The following is a 19,976-nucleotide window of genomic DNA, read 5'->3' on the forward strand; positions in this document are numbered from 1 at the left end:
AAATAACATGGCACCAGATTATCCATCAGGGCTGTAGACAGAATTTTAAAAAATGCACAGGTCAAGGGTCCAAATTTCCCAACATAACATCACCCTCCTAAAGACATTTTTGGATCTGAGAGCAATTAAATTTCCCTGTCAATTCTATCACTGAAAGTGATGGTTTAAAGGCTGCATTTTCAAGCCCTCTCCACACTGCCAGGGATATGATTCTACTGATATAAAATGTTCTACTACTACTACTACTACTACTACTACTACTACTACTACTACTACTACTACTACTACTACTACTACTATTTCAAAATGTTGATGCAGAGTGAATTTTCCCAGTCGGGAACTCATTTTTCTTATTATTCTAAAACCACACGAATGCAGCACAAACGCCCGATCTCGCAATGTTAACGAAAGTGAAAAATAGTTTGGATATGCTCCCCAGAAATTGTATCCGATCCAAACTTTAATGGGTTCTTCCTTTGCCCATGCTTCACCCTCCCACCAAGTTTAAGGAAAATCAGGCAAATAGTATTTTTGAAATCCTGCTGACAGACAAAAAACAAAAAACGAACCGAAAACATAACGTCAATGGTGGAGGTAATAAAAATAAACCATACCCACATTTACAAAGGATTGGCATTTAAGTTTAATATATGATTTAACCCACTAAAACTATTGTATTTAGCAGTTAGGGTACAGCTTGTGACGCTCCACTGACTTCGGGTTTACACATTACTTAAGTCTCTAAGACATTCAACTTTAATGGTGCATCCTGCTTAAGCAAATCACTAGTTTGAAACGAGCTAGTAGTTACTAAGAACTTTACACACAAACTAAGAGATGGATTTATGGATAGCTGATGCAACCCAATCCAGGTTGTTAAAACCCCCAAATTCCCAGAAACAATACGGAGGACATGACCTCAATGGCAGCTACAGTTGGTAATTCCCAGATACTGTATCCCTGAAAACAGCATCTACAAATGCATCAAATTCCAACATACTGATGTGTTCATTTAAAATAGCAGAGAAGGCCTTGGCAGAATTCCTTTCAAACATGATTGAGAAGATGGAGAACACGGTTACACGGTAGTGTTTACAAGCAAAACTAACCCATTAGTCAAGAATTAGATTCTTCTTCTTATAAGCCAATCATTTCTACGTAAAACCATACACTTCAAACATTATGCAAGCTAAGTAGAAATATGTTTCGAGGTGCACTAATACACGTCCTGTGGAGAATGCCTTTGTGAGAGCGCCTATGACAATTCAAATGGTTTCCAGTCATGTGACCCTCATCTTGGGGGGAAAAAACACTCCCAACTAAGTCAGTTTTCATCAATATTTATGTGTAGTGAGACTGAGGTTCATTTTACAGTATTTTCCATTCCCGGAAAACAAAGAAGCTGCTGCTTGTGCAAATAACCCACTTTTACCGTATTCATTAACATTATCTGATTACAGTCTGGAAGTCAGCCAGCACTCTCATCAGCCCTAGAGGCATTTCCAGTCATGGCTTGGATGCACCTGCTTGCTGCAGCCCAGTCATCCCCCAAAATGTTGTGCTAAAGGACTCCCAGGAGACTCCAGGGACTCCCTCAGGGATATAAGGAATAACTACACTGCCTTCAGCCTTGCTATTTCATTTACAGTATAAAATGGCATCACATAGAGAGAACAGAAAATAAAGACACATGCAGTCTTATTACTATTGCAGCATGGTTTTACACTCTCCCATCTTGGGTAGAAATCATATTGACCAACAGAAATCTCCTCAGCTGAGCTTGTTTTGTTTTTTGTTTTTAACCTACAGACACCACTGTTATAGGACTGTTTGAGACTGAGGCTGTCAAGACAATTCCCAAAGGTGAGGAGAGCTCAACCTGGCAGCTGTTTCCTTTATCCGACCCATGTAATGGCATTAAGTTATTTAGTGTGGGAGTCAGAATGTAATTTCTGGTGCAGCCTGAGCTTTGCACTACAAAACCAATTATTCAAGACTAGGTCCGATTAGTCAGTCAACTAGGGGATAATGAAATAATCATTCAAGTCATTTATAAAGACTAAAATATAAAAATGTGTTAGTCATAGTTTCTTAAATAGAAGAAACAATTTGCTGTTTTTTCCCTGTTTCATACCAAATGTGAGGTTGACAAAATAATCCCCCCACAAGTTCCACTAAGTAGCTGTTCTGGAGCTTTTGACCATGGCACATGATCTTTCTCAGTAGATAGAGTATGGAACTGTACATGTTCAAAATTTCAATTTTTTTTTTTTAGCCCTTTAAGGACTTCTTGTCCTAAAAGTTGAGATTGAGGGTTCATTCTCGAGCTTCAAAACAGCGGTTGACCAAATATCTCACAGCAAGGTCCTTAAAAGTGGCAATACATAGCAAAATATCATCTTCTATAACAAATATACCTCAATATTGTTGAGATTTCACTATGTTTATCACATTTTAAAAGACATCACTTAAGGTTTCCCTTAAATTGTGATGAGCATTTTTGTTGTTAAATAGATTAAATTATTAACCAATAAAGAACTCTTTAGGATGAAAAACAAAGATATTTGCAGACCACACAAATTGCCAGGTTTTTCCATTATTCAAATAGTCAAAGCACCTGTCAAATTCCCTGTATGAGTTAGGCCTATTTAGCCATCAAAGCTGATTCTGATTGTCAAATTTGCCTGCTATAAGCTACATGTAGCCTGTGTATAAAGACTGCTTTCAGTGTAAAATCACAGTTGAGGACCACAAACACACACAAAACCAACACCCTACTTCAGGTGCATTGAATGGAGCCCCCCTGGTGTCAGCTGAGGGAAAAGAGAGCCTAAATCCGTGCGCTTATTTTACAAATCTGTGCGCACAGTAAAGCAAAAATGCTGGCTTCATCAATCAGACATCGTTATCTTCCTTTTGATTTTAAAACAAAATACAATTAGTGTCATTCGGCTACTTACTCAGAGAGTTACTTTCAGGACGCTTTCACCTCCATCCCATCAGAGAAGAAGTCAGGCAGCAGGTTGAACACTCGCTGCTCCTCAGACTGAAAGGTCTGATGTGAGTTGCAGACCGGGAACCGTGCAGGCCGGACGGTAACGGCACCGACATAAAATCACACACAGGTTGGATGTTCATTCATTCTCTGTCCTTCCCTCGTGCTGGTTTGAGGGATTTTTACCGGAGGATCCCGGATACACGACCTCTTTCTTTTGCGGGGTTCTCCTTGGGAACTGTGCTGCCTTCAAGTAAAAACAGTAAAATCACCCTCAGTTTTAAATCTGGAACATGTCTTCTTTCTTCACCTTAAAGTCAGATAATATCGTGGCAATGGTGTGATTTAAATAGTAAATATAGAAATAAAACATTGTTTTGCATGTAGCCTAAATACATTTAAAATACAGTCCAAATTCATTCCGAATAGGTGCTCATAACTGCAGAAATTCCAATGCCATTTTTGGAAACAGGCTCAGAAACTTAGAAAATATTGTCTGTTTGTCGGTATACGCGTGTTATGATGAGCAGTTAACAGGTGATGTTTTGTGGAGGTGACTATTAGGGATCCTAATACATTTTTGGCCCAACCACATTCCGTTGGATGTTCATAGTGTGATTTTTCTATTTCCGACAGCAAGTGAAGGCAGCATTTACCATAGGACAAACGCTCAGGGCTCTGATCTCACTCTGCTCCTGATTGGCTCAGATTAAAAAAGGCTGCCTGTGGCCACACTCAGCCCATATGTCCCCCTCCTCAGCCCAGATCATGGTGGTGTTTCTCTCTCCATCATTCAGTCAGTCTTAGCCTGATGTGTCTTCTGGCTCCTCTTCTTTTCTACACTGAGTGGCCAGAAAAAAGAAACATGCATAGAGTCCTTTATAAATAGCAATGGGAAAATGTGATAACTGAAAGTAAAATAATAAGGTTTAATATGTATTGGGGTATACACTGTAGCATATATATCAGGATTAGTACTGTACATAACATACCTTTGTGAAATTGTAATAACAACAATGACACTAGTGCCAAGAAGACTTAACACTATCTAATGCAATCCAATACAAATTGTGTGTTGAGGAGCTGCTTCTTTTCAATATGTTATTATCATGGTCATTAGGATAAAATTTGTGGTGTTGCATTGGATTGCATCGACTATGTTCGCTCTTCCATGTGTCTAAATGTCTCAGTGGACAAAATATTTGAAACATCTTAGGATTTAAGTCAGTTGAATAAAACAACACCTCAAAGTACAACATCAACATTTTTAACATACACTTACTGCAGGCAAAGCTGTGAAATAAAGTCAGAATTAAGTCACAACAATGAGGACTTGACTTGAGGCTTGAAAGTAAAAACATTGAGCTCTCTAGTTCTTATCTAGACTAGGACAAGTCTTTGGGATTTGAGACTTATCTTGAGATTTGGTATTAAAAGATTTGAGACTTGACTGGGACATGCTCCAAAAGACAGCTAAAAACAGCTGATTGTGGTTATTGTATCTCACATGCTGTAGGTGTTTGCTGTTCCAACATTTGCCTCAAAAATGACTTCACTATACTAGAAATGAAGAGAGCAGAATATGTTTTTTTCTCTTCCTTTATTTTACAGTCTCATTGAGATTAGTGAGTTCTGGCCATGAAGGCAACGTAAAAGCATTGCTACAACAATAAATATAATACAAACAACAGAAAGAGGCTAACAAACTGTCACACACTCCAAAAGAGCATCATTCATAATATTAAATTGAGATTACAGACATGATCTGCTTAGTCTACTCTGGCTGAGTAAAGACTGCTTTCACCACTGCACCTATCTTACAACCTGGGAACTCTCCTCCAACCTCATTGGTAACTTGTGGATAGTTGCTTGGAAACAGTAAACCTTACCTCCTGCGGTCCAAGGGCAACCACCACTGTAATTGATATCAAACAACCACTGTTTACCTCCATCCATGGAAACAGACCCCTGGTTTCTTTTCACAAGGGATACGGATACAGTGAAACAGGATTCCTGTCCTTTTGCGATCCATCTTGGTCAAGCACTAGCTATTTTGGGATTCTAATTGCACACAAAATGGAAATGCAAGTCATTAAAGTCAATAGGATTGCCTGAAATAGCCCTATCCTGTTTTACTAATCTTTGTTGTCCCCTTTTGAAACCTTTCCTACATCTTCATACTCTGAATTTTCATGCAGCTGATGAACTTAACTTTGATTCTTACTCTATAACATGGAGGTCAAAGGTGACAGAGCTGGCTAATGTAGAGCCCCACTGTCTGTTGGGTACTGCTCTGTTGTTTATTCCTATTTCAGATGATCCCATAGCATCTCCCAAACCACTTTTCTTCCATACCTGATTACTCACCGAACCACCTGCACACAGGCACATAAGTAGACAGGAAGACCATGTTTTGACAATGGTTTATACTATACGCTTGTGTAATCTCGACATTCCACTTGTCTTAGATGTTGATCCTTTAATGTTTGAAGGCAGCAGAGCATATGGCCTCAGTAAAGTGCAGACAGGGCGAGAATTTAGGGGCTTAGGAATCATTAACAGTTTGAAGAAAGGAAAACAGATTATTTTCACTGCCACAGGGCTCTTGGAGCCCAGAGCCCCTGCAGCCTGTGCAGCTTGAAACAGCACTCAGTAAGTATTGCTGCAGCAGTTCATTAGTCTCTCATTGCCAGACCTGCAGGACATATCTACTGAGCTTTAAGCTAATTTAGTAATTAGGTTTAGCCCAGTGATGCTGCTAATTTTGTATAAAGGGTAGTTTGTCAATGTTGGGGCCTGTGGGTTGAGATTCTATTTGCTATTGACACTGACATTTTAAAGGTATTCTATTGGTTTATTTGTAAAGAAATGTGTTCAGTGATCAACAGAAAAAAATAGTACCATGTATCTATAATAGAATGTATTTAATCCCGAAGGAAATTATTGTGCAGTGGCACCTTTCTAAAAATATGATAAATCAACAAAACCTATTAAGTTAACATACAAAAGAGCGTACTATCAAATATATATCATGCACAAAACAGAATGTACACATGCACCATAGAAAATACCACAGTAAATAATAAATTGATATTTATCTTGGTTTTATTTTTTGAATCTTTTAAATACACTATCAAGAACATAAACGGTGTTTCTCATTAGTTTCAATGGGAAATTGAAGTTTGCACACACTGCCAGAGTTTTCACACACAAAAGGCACAAGGCTCTCCTGCTATATTAGCAATGAACTCATGAGCAAGACAGACTTCTTTATATTTTGGATTTGGATTTTGATGTGTTTGCTTAACGAGCATCACCTGTTTTTTCCTGTCTCAAAAATCTTTACATATTGTGTTTTACATATTAATTGGCTTTCTGAAAAATAATCATGCCAACCTAGATCTTGCAACCTGTTTTACTCTATAGGGTCTGTTTGTAATAGTATTAAGAGCTAAGTGGATAAGTGGACAACTGCGTACCTATCACACACATATCTGAAATAAATAATTATGATAAATTCTGTTTAGCATCCATACTTGTTTACATTTTATTGAGTCTGTCATGATGATTATCATGACCCAATACTGTATAGTATTATAGTGAATAAACCATATTTATTCTTTCGTTTGTCATAAGGGTAAATGTATCGATGTACAAATTTAATTAAACCAGAAAAATGTTAAGGTTTGGGAAGGACTTAGATAATCTTGCCTACAATAACTAAAAATATAAGAATTTAGTATTAATGTCTTTATGCATCATTTTTATAGTGTCCAGTCTTGTTATGAATGTATCTTTATCTCTCCAAAACACCGCTGAGCATTAGAAACCATGACAATTACCATGTAGGTGCCCCGTCATCAGGAAATCTTGATTAACAGACGTTGAACAAATCAGACAAGGGAACTGTCTGTCTGACCAATCATAACGAAGAGGAGGCGGGACTTGACGGTACCAATGAGGTGTTTAGGACTCTGCCGTACATGGTTATCGGATAAAAAAGAACAGAAGAAAGTTTACAGCTCATGAAACTATCATCAGAATGAATGGGACGGCTTATTCCAACTTTGACAAGCAAGAACATGTCTTGAAATTAGGAGAGACGTTTGAGAAACATCCTAAAAGTGGCTACCATACAGTGCGATGTAAGTGGGATTTTGAATCATTCGGATACGTATGGCTTTTACAGTAACGTTAGCTAAAAGTAGCATGCTAGTTAGCTTTGTAGCTAAAAATTCCGAAGGTTGCTGTATGTAGCCAGGTAAGCCGCCTTGTCAGTCCATTTGTATCCGCCTTCCCGTTTAAGTAAGTTGACACTTCTGTATCCTCTTGGTCGTTTTAATAAGTTAGTTAACTCTCAACTGTTAAAAACCGTGGATGCTTCAGCTGTCAAAATGTTAGCCACTGTTAGCATTGCGTCAATCTGTAACGTTACACTACCACCATCTGGTGGTAAGGGTAGGCAACTGCAGATATTAGGGTCCACCCGTTGTGTTTGTTTTCTACTAATATAATAATGCTGCTGTCGTTAATATTGAGTGTATTATATATATTTAAATGTTAATAATATGTATTAATACCTTTCTTGTACAGATGACTTCAAGCCAGCCTCCATTGATACAACATGTGAAGGGGAGCTTGAAGTGGGCAAAGGAGAGCAAGTCACTATTACTTTACCCAATTTAGAGGTCAGTGTTTGATGCTCCAAAACGTTTCTTCACCAGAAATATGTGTGTATGTTTGGGGTTTCACAAATCATTGTTTAAAACATTTTTTAAAGTAGTAAAATTTGAGACTTTATTTTTGGTGTTTGGTCAAAAGTCTCTGGGGGGAAAGGGGACAAGTATGCTTATTGGCTCACTGACACTAATGAGATTTACTCTTTAGGTACTAGGTACTATACTCAATGCTATGGAGGCAATCCGGTCGTTGCCTGAAAGTATCGAAGTTCGGTACCCAGCCCTAGACTCGTGACTGCAGTCTTTCTAAGCTCCTGGGTCCGTGTAACGCTTATCAGTTAAATTTTGTAAGCACAAACGGACATTTGGAAAAACAGAAAATTGGGTTCAATTATCCAATTTTTCATTTTTTTCCACCTTGACAAATTAAAAAATTGGATCTCTAACCTGTTTTTCCAATCCAAGAGGATCAGAAATTGAGAAAATTACAAAATTGCATCTGAGCTCCGATTATTCAATATTGCAATGGTATTCTCTTCCTCTACTTTGCAGAATATGCAGGTCAGTAACTGCATAAAACCATAAAAAAAAAAAGATAGACTTTGGGGTCAGAGGTGCTTACAACTGATGGTTTCGAGTGGGGTGCGGGCGTAGCTAGGCGGAACGAGGGAGAGAATACCATTGCAGTATTGAATAATTGGAGCCCAGACACAATTTTGTAATTTTCTAAATTTATGATCCTCTGAATAAAAACAGAAAATTGGAAAAACAGTTTAAAGATCCAATTTTTTAATTTGTATAAAGGCGGAAAAAAATGAAAAATTTGATATTGGAACCCATTTTTCTGTTTTTCCAAATGTCCGTTTGTGCTTAGAAAATGTAACTGATAATCGTAACACTGACCGTCCTGCCTGTGTTGCCTGTTTTTTTGTAGGGTTCAAGTGCTCCAGTAACAGTCTTCAAGGGGTCAAAGAGGCCGTACATGAAAGAGTGCATCCTCATTGTGAACCATGACACAGGGGAGTACAGATTGGAAAAACTCAACAGCAATATAGCTGTGAAAAAAACCAGGTGGGTTAAACAATAACTTACAAATCATCTTACTACTGTTGTTTTTATTCCATATTTCTTCAACACATTTTACCATCTGTGATTTGTAGACGTGTACTGTATGTGTGCATGTTTACATCCACTTGTTTTAATGTGCCTTTTTGGCATAAAAACCAGTCTAAAATGCCCTGATGAATGAGTAACTGTAATCTTGTCACATACTTTGAAATATTTTCTTATAAAGGGAGTTGGTGGTTCACCTTTTTATTTTACAAAGATTTGAGAAAATTCTTTTTAACTTTTACTTGTACTTCAAACATTTTCATAGAAACATTCTACCTGACTTTACTTATACTGTGTGTGTGTGTGTGTGTGTGTGTGTGTGTGTGTGTGTGTGTGTGTGTATATATATGTGTATGTGTGTATGTATGTATGTATGTATGTGTGCATTCCCAGGGCTGAGGGCAGCAGTAAGATCCATTCTCGCCTGGAGCAACAGACCAGTCGCCTGAGTCAGCAACAGCAAGTGAAGAGTAACAACAGCAGCAGTAACAAGACCTCAGCCAGCTCCAAGAATTCTCCTCCCAAAGATAAGACCTCCCCGGCATCTCCCATGGACGACATCGAGAGAGGTAATGCGGTGTCAGGCACAATTTCTTCAACTAAATGGCTTTCATGAGAATGTATTTCTCATTTTTGTTGAGGGTTTTAAGCACATTTGCATCTGATGTAACGTTGATTGGGTCAGTGATTGTGTTTGACTGCTTGGTTTTATTTAATGTGCACTCTTTCCTATAAATGGGGATAATTGTCACACATTTCTTTATCTTTGTGTATATGCTTCTGTTTACAGAGTTGATGGCAGAGGCTCAGGTCATGGACCAGCTGAGCAGCGGTGACAGCTCCTCAGATTCCAACAGCTCCTCGTCCTCCAGCAGTGATGACAGCTCCAGCAGCAGTGACTCTGAAGATGAGCGAACTTCTGCGCCACCCACAGCCCCGGCCAACCATAGCATGCCTATCCTCACCACCAGTGCCAACACCAACACTCGCAACCAGGAGAGTGGAGGAGGGCTCATGAACACACTCAGTGAGTAGCCTCTCAGCCCCATTTGTGGATGTAATGCCGTATTTTTCCACTGCATGGTACCGCTCAGCTGGATTCGTTTTTGGTTCCAGGTACTTTGCTTAATTTCGTCTTCCACTGCAGATAGTATCCCCTCAATGTGAAACTGCCTTGACATCATCTTCAGCGCCACACAAACAGTGTGTTCTCTTGCTGGATCTTTTTATCGACAGTCACAGGATCACAGATGACAATGTACAATAAATATACATAGTAAAACACTATAAAAGCTAGGGTTGGGTACCTTTTGGATTTTTACGATTCCGTTGCCAAACCGGTACTTTAAAAACTATTCCGATTCCTAAACGATTCTTGAAAAACTGAAAAATGACATAAAAGAAAGGCTTTTTATGGAGTTTTTTTTTTTTTATTGAAAATTATTTAAATTTAACAATATATTAACGTTTTAAAGTACTTAAATATATAATAAGTAAACCTAAGTCACCTAACACACAACTACAATAATTTAACAAATAACAGTTACACTATTAACAAGTACCAACAAAATAAATGATGTTGAGTTGGTATGCCAACCAGCTTCAAACTTTAGCAGTTCTTTAACAGAAAAATGACCATATTTGCCTTCTCTGGCAAGATACTACACCTCTCCTGACTTATGGCATGTAGGCCTACTGCATAGGAGAAAACTCTCTCAGACGGTGTCCAAGAGGTCTGTACACACAGGTATGAGTTTGAAAGGGCAGACAATTTGGGGAGGCTGTCTCGCCTCCCCCACCACCAGGCTACAGGCTCTTGTCCTGAACGATAGACTAATAACAGAGTAAGTGTAATGTTTACTAGTGATCACGTGCAGTGAATGGTTAATATGCTTTTACGTCCGTTTTGGTGAGCCCAGAGGGAAAATATGGAATTTTAAAAGTAGCCTACATATACGGTAGCTAGCTAACGGTAGACTACAGAGAAAGTGTGATATTTTTACATCCGTTTCAGAGCGTGTACAAAAAGCTGTCTATCAGCTGTGATTGTAGTGTGTGGGAATAGCGCGGACACGCGCTTCACACCGCGAGCGGGTACGCGCGCCACTCGGCAGAAAAGGGAGAAAGAAAAAAACAGGCTGCCGCTGTCCGGAGCGACAGAGGGAAAATATTTCAGTCGGAACCAAAATTTGCGTTCTAATCCGGTCCGAATACTACTGTTTGCGTAGGAACCGGTACCATAGTGGAACCGGGTTTCGGTACCCAACCCTAATAAAAGCTATACTAAATTTAGTACAGTCTTGTGAACATTATCTAAATTATTTAAGTAGTGGTAATGAATAAGGCCTTTTTCAGTTTTATACCCCTTTTGCATATTACACTCCATTACTTTTTACGTCTTTTGTATAATTTTAACTTCCAAAACTCACAACCCCTTTTGCAGTGTATCGTAAACTTGTGTAAAGTGGAGGATGCACCACAGGCACCAGGAACTGTCTGTGAAAGGTTATCACACTCCCTCACTGAATGTAATAACACATATTTTGATTCTTTTTTCTTATGTTACAAAGCGCTTTAGATAGGGTAAGGTAGGGGTAGTGGGTATGAAGAGACTGTCAAAATGTATATATGCATTAATGTATATGAATAGATGTCTGTAAGCGGTCTTTAAAACTAATTGTTTATTTTGCTATCTACTTGTGTTGCAGAGAATGACCTCCAGTTGAGTGAATCAGGCAGTGAAAGTGACTGAACGCAGGGACGTCTGTGGACATCAGAAGGATTTTCAGTGAGGAAACAGACCGGGTACCGGGTACAGACCTGTCAGTGTCTTGCTTCCTTTAATGTGGAAACTGTCTTCTCTACATATTCACAATTCTGCTAGCTAAATACAATTAGTTGCTTCTCTGCCAACAAACTTCAAATTTTATGTCACATTTATTGCTTCATGATTTTTTTTTTTTTTTTTTTGGTGGATACTGTATGTTAAAGAGATATCTTAGTTCAGAGTGATGTAGTTGGTGTAAGAGAAGCAGTAAATTCTAACAAACTATCCATAATGTTTCGTCTCACTGGATGCACATCTGTGGTTAAACTGACCAAGCATATCAAAGGCAGAATGATGAGTGTTAATGTGGATGTTTCTGCACACCAATCAGTTGTCTTAAACCACCACTGGAGTTTCTGCATTTCAGCTTAGCAATATTAGGAATTTTGCTGTGCCTTAGGTCGGTTCAGATGTCGGTTAATAGCTTTAGTTCAGCTGCATTAGTTTCTGATTGGAGACATTAATCTGTTTCAACAGATTTTAGGATGAGCCACACTCATATGACTTAGTTATTTTAAAGTTAGCTGTAGAGCCTTTTGCTTTAGATTACTGAAACGCAGCTGCAGGACAACTAAACATTTTCATTTAAAGATGCATCAATTAAAATTAAAATGTTGGCAGTGCTTCAGGGGCAATGGAACAAGCTGAAAACCTAACATTGATGTATTCTCTCTACACCCAGCAGTCACAGATCAACATTAGCATTTATTTGTAGTTGTGTTTCTTGCAAACTGAAGAATATTCACTCTCCTTTTAGCTCTGTGTTGGGTCTTCACCAACTGCGTTAGAAAATAATCTGGCTCTTTAGCCGCTAAATGCTCCACTATGTCCACCAGCTAGTTCCTAACTCTGTCTCTGTCTGCTGTTTGACACTGGGTGGGTAGTGTACAGTTTTATCAGTGTTTTGGCAGATAACAGCTGCCTGCTGTGACTGGAAACTGGGTGGATGAGAGCATTGGTGTTAGCCAGAAAACCAAAACAAAGAGCTGAAAGACACTTAAATGCTCTATAGAGCTTAAGGGCAAAGGCGGGCGATAATTAATATTGATTATTGCAGCTTTATGTTTATTGTGATATCTTAGTATATAAGTGATTTCTGGCGAAGTAGTGCACTAGTACTCAGTTGACTCAGTGAGGGTCATGCTTTGTAGCTTTAAACCTGCAATACTTGAATCTAATAATTAATATTTCAAAATATACTCGGCCAATGGTGAATTGCTTAATATATTTGACATATAGCCAAGCAATTGGTGGTGCAAGTAAGTATGAACTGTATTGTGTAAAACAAGCCAGATGCTTTGATACTGCACCTCAATGTGAGTCTTAAGGGACTTCATGTGCCTTTCGTTATTTGCCTCTGCCAGTTATAACATAGGCCTCTTCTTCTTGTTTTTGTCACAAGCCCCATATCACTGCTGAGCTGTCTCAGCAAACAGGAAGCTGCTATTTATGTTCCAGCATTTCTTTGGCATCCCAGCTGACTCCATACGGTGAGAGACTGAGATAAAAATCATGTCTTAAGTCAATAATATGTTTTAGCATTAAGGAGAACGCTGGCCTTGGAGCATCATTTGTAAACTATTTGAGAGTCATTTCTTTGTAGAAAAATAAAGATTTTAAAAGTATTTTTTTGTTCTTACTTTTTTCTTTCTTTCACATTATTCTGATCACACAGTACTTTTTGTTTAAAAATTGCACTGTGCCCCAACAATATAGAGGCGCATGAGTCTGTTGTCATGGTGACCCTGAGGTCTCAACAGGTTACAACAGGATATCCTGGATGTCCTCTTCCTTCCTTTTTTATCTTATTTTTTTCCTCAAGGGGGAGATTGGACATACAGTACATATCTGGAAACACTTTGAATCATAATAATATAATCTTTGTCCTGTTTAAGAGAAGCAACAGCACCTGGATTTTGATTTACTTGATGTACAGTGGTGGGAGGGTTTTACAACCAGATTTTCCCTATCTTAAAGGAAAGTGCTTGTGTCACCTTCTTGTGGCAGCATGAGGATTGAATGCTGTGTTTGTAAATGTACATTGATATGAAATAACCCTTTAGTGATCCCAGGCACAAATACAAACCAGAGAGAAGGGTAGGAACTGAACAGACCTAGTAAATATATATGAGATGCTTTATAAATGTCAGTGGTGGAATATAATTAAGTAGCCTACATTTACACAAGTACTGTACTTAAACGTACACATTTGACATTTGTACAACACCACTACATTTACTTTTTTATATAAATGCTTATGATAAATTCATACTACTAAATAGGGCTGGTCAATATATCAATATTATATTGATATCTTAGATTTTGGAAATCATCATATTGTAAATGGCTTAAGTGTTTTCCTGGTTTTAAAGGCTGCATTACAGTAAAGTGATGTCATTTTCTGTGTTACCAGACTGTTCTAGCTCTTCTATTATTTTTACCTTTTACCCTCTTCTCATTGTGAAGATATTTAGTTAAAGCACCAATTGTCAAACCAAAATATCGCCACAATGTCGACATCGAGGTATTAGAATATCGCGATATCTGATTTTCTCCATATCGCCCAGCCCTACTACTAAACTACCCAGTAGTTATCTAAAATGGATGTGCTCACATCAGTGGTGATGAGCAAAAGCATCTTCAGCTCTTGACCTGTGGCTCCAGTGTTTCCCACAGATTACAAAACAATTTGTGGCGGGCGGGCCACAAATCAAGTATCAAAAACTGAGGATCACGCTGTTGGATGCTGTCCTCCTCTCCTACTTTAATGCCTAAAGAATCTATTTCTTTCTCTCCCTGAGCCCGTCTTTCACTGGTTGAAGCCTGAAAATATTGTAAACAAATTAATAACATAACTAATTCCACTGGTCGGACTGTTGAGCTCTGTTTCAGACTGATACCTCCGCTCCGGTTCAGGCTGGTCCTCATCCTCAAGGCGTGCCTTTTTCAGTCGCGGAAAATACTTTTCAATACTCCTCTGGATTGAAGCAGCAAACATTCAGTGCAAGTGTAAAAAATGACATAACATTATTTATAATACGTTTATTTGATTCACAGCTGCTATATACTGTAACAAGTGCTTTGACCTCGACAGCCCAACTGCATTTTACCGCAAACTTGCGACTAGATAACTTTCTAAAGCAGGCACAATCATCAGTGTTTCCCACACATAGACGGTGCGCATCAACACCGGCCGCCGCACATTGCGTTTAGTTATTAATTAGTTATTAATATAAAAAAAATGTAAACGCTATTTAAAGCGTTATTCTGTATTTCCTTTCCCTGCTCTCCTCCGTCTCTCTGTCACTTGTGTCTCGCTCTCACACACACACACACACACACACACACACACACACACACACACACACACACACACAGCCCCTCCCACCGTGCGGTGTTTGGTGATTTTAGCCCCCCCCCCCGCGTCGCCTTCCAGGCGGCGCGGCGATGGTTATGTTTAGGGTAGGCAATGGTGAGGGTAACCTGCCTGTAAGGCGACGTTGGAGGCTCAAAACACCATCGATCCCACTGTGCACACAGCGTCTGTCTCCATAAAGGAGAGAAGATGGCTGGCGAAATTCACAAGTTCACTAAAGGTTGGTATCTATCTCGTGAACACCTTTACGCCATCACACATTCACAATCACCGACCCGACTCTTAGCAAACAAGCGATTGTAGTGTCTACCCTAGAAACACTACATGTGAAAACCTGTGTGGTTCTCTTTGGCAGTGAGCCTGTTAATCTCTTTATCTACCAGCAACTGAAACTGAAACTTATACCCTGGAGCATGTTTAGTCTTGGTTGGTTGCAGAAGCCTTTTATACAACCTTTCTATAGAGAGTAACAAGGTTCACAAAAGATATTTTAATTGTTCCCACAAGTTGACTGCTCATAACATAAAACATATTGATTATATGATATAAATTATGTTTAACCTTTCATAATTTTTTCATAAACGTTTTAACTATTCAGGTCACAACCTGGGCAATATATTTAAGATAAGTAGAACCACAGGAAAAAGCACATCTATTTTAGTGAGGTGCTGTCTTCCAGGTCACACATCAAAGGGGAAATGAAAAAGAAGCTGCTGAGGTAACATTTTCATTTTAGAGGGTCATTACAAGAAGACATATTTTACTTAGCCCTGCAGATAGTTTGCTTTACGTGAAGATAAAACTATCACTTTCTGCCTCAAACCCAATACAATGGAGGTGAATGATCTTTCATTTGTGGTGCTTAAAGAATAATAAAAAAAAAAACTCTACTGCAACTTCCTGTAATTGTCTTTTCAGAAATGTCTGTGACTTCACTGTGGACAGTTTTGCATTGGAACTGCTTTCTACTAGAGAAATAGTCCCTATGTTAAAATTGTTCACAGTTAGGTCTTTGGATTTTCCAGTGACTTTTTCTGTAAAGACATGCTGTTTTTTTTCTTCCCAAATGGGATTTCTTAACAGGCATGAAAGTACATTCTTGACTTTGGAAATAGGCAACACAGCTATGTCCGTAGTAGTTCTGTCAAACTAGTTTTAGTTTTCTTTCACCTTGATTTCTGCATTGACTTCAATTGCAATAAAAGTTGCAATTACGTATATAAAGGATCAGTTCACCGGATCAGGATCAGTGAAATGTTCAAATTCTGAACAAAACCTTTAGACAAAACCCATGAAGGCAAAGTGTCCCAAAAGTTGATCTATAACGTTTACACACATATCCAAACAATATAAGGTAAAACTACAAGACAAGAAACTCTGCGCAGAAAAGCAGAACGGAAGAAAAATGTTGAATCCTGTAGTCTTTTTTTATCTTGTTATATGTGTTGCTCTAGAAGCTCCAAGTTATTCATTAACTTAACCCCCCTCATTAAAGTGTCATATTTTAGGAATTGCTTTATTTGTCATTTTGAACATAAAAAAAATACATGTAAAAACGTGTTGTACTGTAGTTATTCTCTCAACTAAGTAAACTAAAATATCAACAGATCTCTTTGAACACGTGTGTTAGTCACACAAAGTTTATTATATCAAAGTCCACAGTTGGCTAAGTGGTTGGAATTTATATTAAGTAGCCTGCTGCGCTGTGCAAGTGCAAACAAGGAGCCATTATCAGACAGACAGACTGTTGTTTGGAATTAAATTTGTTCCAATATGTTAAAAAAAAACTTCTTAGGTATGAAAAAGAATCACTCATTGAAGCAAAAAAAATTCTAATCTCAAATAGAATTACTCACTAAAGCAAAACAATTCTCATCTCAAAAGTAAAACTTGCAAACAAATATTTATGTAGCCTAATTGTAAACTATTGGACTTTTACTTATTTGATATGTCCTTTCAGGGCCGGATTGGGACTCATTTTCAGCCCTGGAGTTTTATGCCTTAAACCGGCCCACTTTAGTTCACAACTGACTATATTAAAATAATGTAATTAAAACCTCAGAATATAAGTCTGCAATAGGCGCACTGTTCTCTACTGTTCGTTGTATTTTTGAAAAATATAATTTCCAATTCAGTGCAAAAACAATCTTACATCAAGATGCATTTACTAAACAAGTGTGAAAAAACACCTCAAAATTAAGTGATTTTTTGCTTAAAACAAGCTACGTTATCTGCCAATGGGGTAAGAAAAATAATTATTTTAGATTTAGCTTGTTTTAGGCAACAAACAAACAAAATCACTTAATTTTTAGTTATTTTTTTTCAGAAAACAAGACATAATTTCCTATGCCATTTCACTTGTCTAGTAAATGTATCTTGAATTAAGAATATTTAGATATTTGAACTGGAAACAAGTAAGATACTAAGTAAGAAAAGCATTTTTTTCAGTGATAATGTTTGCTTATTCACACACTATGGTACAACAGCAGCTTACGTGTGTCTTTCACAGTGAGAGCATTAGTCTCTTCACAACTGGGTCCTGGCTCTGTCTCTGACACTAAATTAAATTTTTTACATTTATTTCTCACCACAAACATCCCCTTTTTACAAAGCTTTCAAATCAAGTCAAGTCAGTTTCATTAATGTATTGCTGAATCATCAGGTAGCATTAATTATCTCAGGGCATTTTTCATTGAGCCGGGCTCTTCATTACTATTAGTTCTTCTGAATGACAATCCTACCTGCCTATTCTGGTGTGTTGGGCTCATGACTGGAGCTTGGTAACGTTACTGGGCCACTGTTAGCAGCAAACCGGACTAGAGGTGGCTGCTGCTGAAGAGCTACAAGAAAAAGTTTGATACATGAACGGTGGTTTGCAGACAACATTGTTTTGCACGGTCGCTAGCATCTTGCACTGCTCCTAACTACCTTAACGTTAGCTTACTTACCGGCCTCGTCGTCTTCATTTGTTTTTTTGAGGAAAAATGTGCTCAGCTTAGAACATTTGGCCACGTCAGTTTCCAAAGCTTTCTTCTTTTTTATTCTGGCCTTTTCAGTTTTGCTTTGCGCTTCCTGTTATCCATTTTTATCTCACTTTTTTTTATTTTGAGCAACTTGCAAGGTGCCATGTCGGGGGCGGGGCCAGGGAGTCAAAAGATAATCACGTCATCATTAACCTGCAGGCTGCACTCTGCGAGAAAATATTAAATAAAAAAGAGTGGGACGGCGGTAAAATAATAAATAAAAAGAGTGGGACGGCGGTAAAATAATAAATAAAAAGAGTGGGACTGCGGTAAAATAATAAATAAAAAGAGTGGGACTGCGGTAAAATAATAAATAAAAAAGTGGGGCTGCTGTGAGTGCAGGCAGCCTAGGGACAGCATCCATATTTCAACCCAGTGCCATGACAACAACGGCCTTCGCGGCCAAAAAAACAGAACGGCCCACCGGGAATTTTCCCGGTGCTCCCGATTAGCCAATCCGGGCCTGTGTCCTTTGTTTACAGTTCCCTCTGCTTCTTTCTGACCGTGCGTTCATGGACATCTGAAAAACGTTTTTCCGAGTGAAAACGTCACCATTCACGTAACGTCCTGTGGGAATCAGAGGTGGGAAACTCGGGCTGGATTTTGATACCCGAGTTCCCCAGTTGGCGACGCCTTGTTGACAACTGACGTTCAGTGTTGGGAAGGATACTTTCAAAACGTATTTCGTTACAGAATACAGAATACATGCCCACAAATGTAATTTGTAATGTATTCCGTTACGTTACTCAATCTGAGTAACGTATTCTGAATACTTGGATTACTTCAGGATTACTTCCACATTGAATTGCGTTTTATAAGTGTAGGAATGCAGCTATCACATCCAGCTTACTAAACAGGCCTATAATGGTGTGTTCTTTTTATTCCAACTAGCTGAATGTGTACCTGAACAAGCAGATAGATTATTGTATTGGTAGTCCCGAACTGCATACTACAAAAATCTAACCACAGTCTTGCTACCACGAGCTAATTTTAGCTAACGTTAGCTAGCATGTCAAACGGGGCTAGTCAGTCTTTAAACGGCTCTGGAGCTAGTAAATCAGCACATAGGAGAATGTAAAGTAGTATGTTAAATAGCAAGGTGACCAGTAAAACTACAGCAGACGCGACTACACTTGGCTAATTAAAAAATAGCTTACTTTAAGATGCTTCTTCAGGTTGGAGGTGGAGTAATTTGGACGCTGAAAGGAGGTTGGTTGCTGGCAAGCACAGGTTGCACTGCACAGTTATATTTCATTCTCCCTGTTCGTTCTTTAATGTGAAATGCTGTTTGAATTTCCAAGATAGAAACTTATTCCTGCCCTGGCGCTGTCGTGCCGGTTCCGACTCCATTGTGACTGATCACGCAAATAGCTATTTTTTTCGATTTCATATTGGGGCTTCTGGAAAATGCATAGAGTTGCCTTAATTTAGTCAGAGTGAATAAACTCGTGAAACAGAGAAGTATCGTCATGTAATCCATTGATTTCAACAATGTAACTGTATTCTAAATACCAACGATTTAAATTGTAACTGTAACGGAATACAGTTACTCATAATTTGTATTCTGAATACGTAACGCCGTTACATGTATTCCGTTACTCCCCAACACTGCTGACGTTTGATGGAGGCGACTTTGGTTCACTGAACATATTTCAATGATAATAAACTGTTTATTTTGGACAAATGCCTCTGCCAAGAAACATACACAGACATAATATGTTTAAAATTATTCATAAATAGGCCCATGTATAAAAACACATTATCCGTGTCTTTTCCCGTTGGTTGTCCTTGCAGATAACACAAACAAACACCTGGCGATGTGCTGTTTGGATGCTCGCATAAGAAAACAGCAGAGAATCTTCTGTTATTGTGGCCTCCATGTTTTCACACACCTGATGCTCTCGGCTACGGCCAACCGTTGGTGGCAGTCATGCCAAAAGTTGTTATGCCAAACGCCAATATA

General features: G+C 38.5%; 2 protein-coding genes across 2 annotated transcripts in view; one reads left to right on the plus strand and one right to left on the minus strand.

Moving 5' to 3' along the window:
- Window positions 1-3,230, minus strand: part of si:dkey-91i10.2 (uncharacterized protein LOC555224 homolog) — a 67,260-nt gene extending 64,030 nt beyond the window's left edge. The window contains exon 1 of the mRNA XM_039817974.1: window positions 2,961-3,230. The gene's annotated coding sequence lies outside the window, so the exon portion shown is untranslated. The remainder of the gene's footprint in view (window positions 1-2,960) is intronic.
- Window positions 3,231-6,941: 3,711 nt separating this feature from the next.
- eaf2 (ELL associated factor 2) lies at window positions 6,942-13,239 on the plus strand. Its single transcript, XM_039818798.1, has 6 exons — window positions 6,942-7,140; window positions 7,589-7,683; window positions 8,609-8,745; window positions 9,181-9,356; window positions 9,578-9,814; window positions 11,496-13,239. The coding sequence occupies exons 1-6, from the start codon at window positions 7,038-7,040 to the stop codon at window positions 11,537-11,539; spliced, it is 792 nt and encodes a 263-aa protein (XP_039674732.1). The 5' UTR covers window positions 6,942-7,037; the 3' UTR covers window positions 11,540-13,239.
- Window positions 13,240-19,976: the final 6,737 nt, after the last annotated feature.

Source organism: Perca fluviatilis, chromosome 12, assembly GCF_010015445.1.
Source record: "Perca fluviatilis chromosome 12, GENO_Pfluv_1.0, whole genome shotgun sequence".
In the NCBI taxonomy this organism is placed as follows: Eukaryota; Metazoa; Chordata; class Actinopteri; order Perciformes; family Percidae; genus Perca; species Perca fluviatilis.

What these genes read in the sequence shown, in the direction of transcription:
- eaf2 (XM_039818798.1), top strand. Translation starts at nt 7,038, where the DNA reads ATGAATGGGACGGCTTATTCCAACTTTGACAAGCAAGAACATGTCTTG. An exon ending in CATGGACGACATCGAGAGAG is followed by an intron (nt 9,357 to 9,577) that starts GTAATGCGGTGT and finishes TTCTGTTTACAG; the next exon opens with AGTTGATGGCAGAGGCTCAG. An exon ending in AGGGCTCATGAACACACTCA is followed by an intron (nt 9,815 to 11,495) that starts GTGAGTAGCCTC and finishes CTTGTGTTGCAG; the next exon opens with AGAATGACCTCCAGTTGAGT.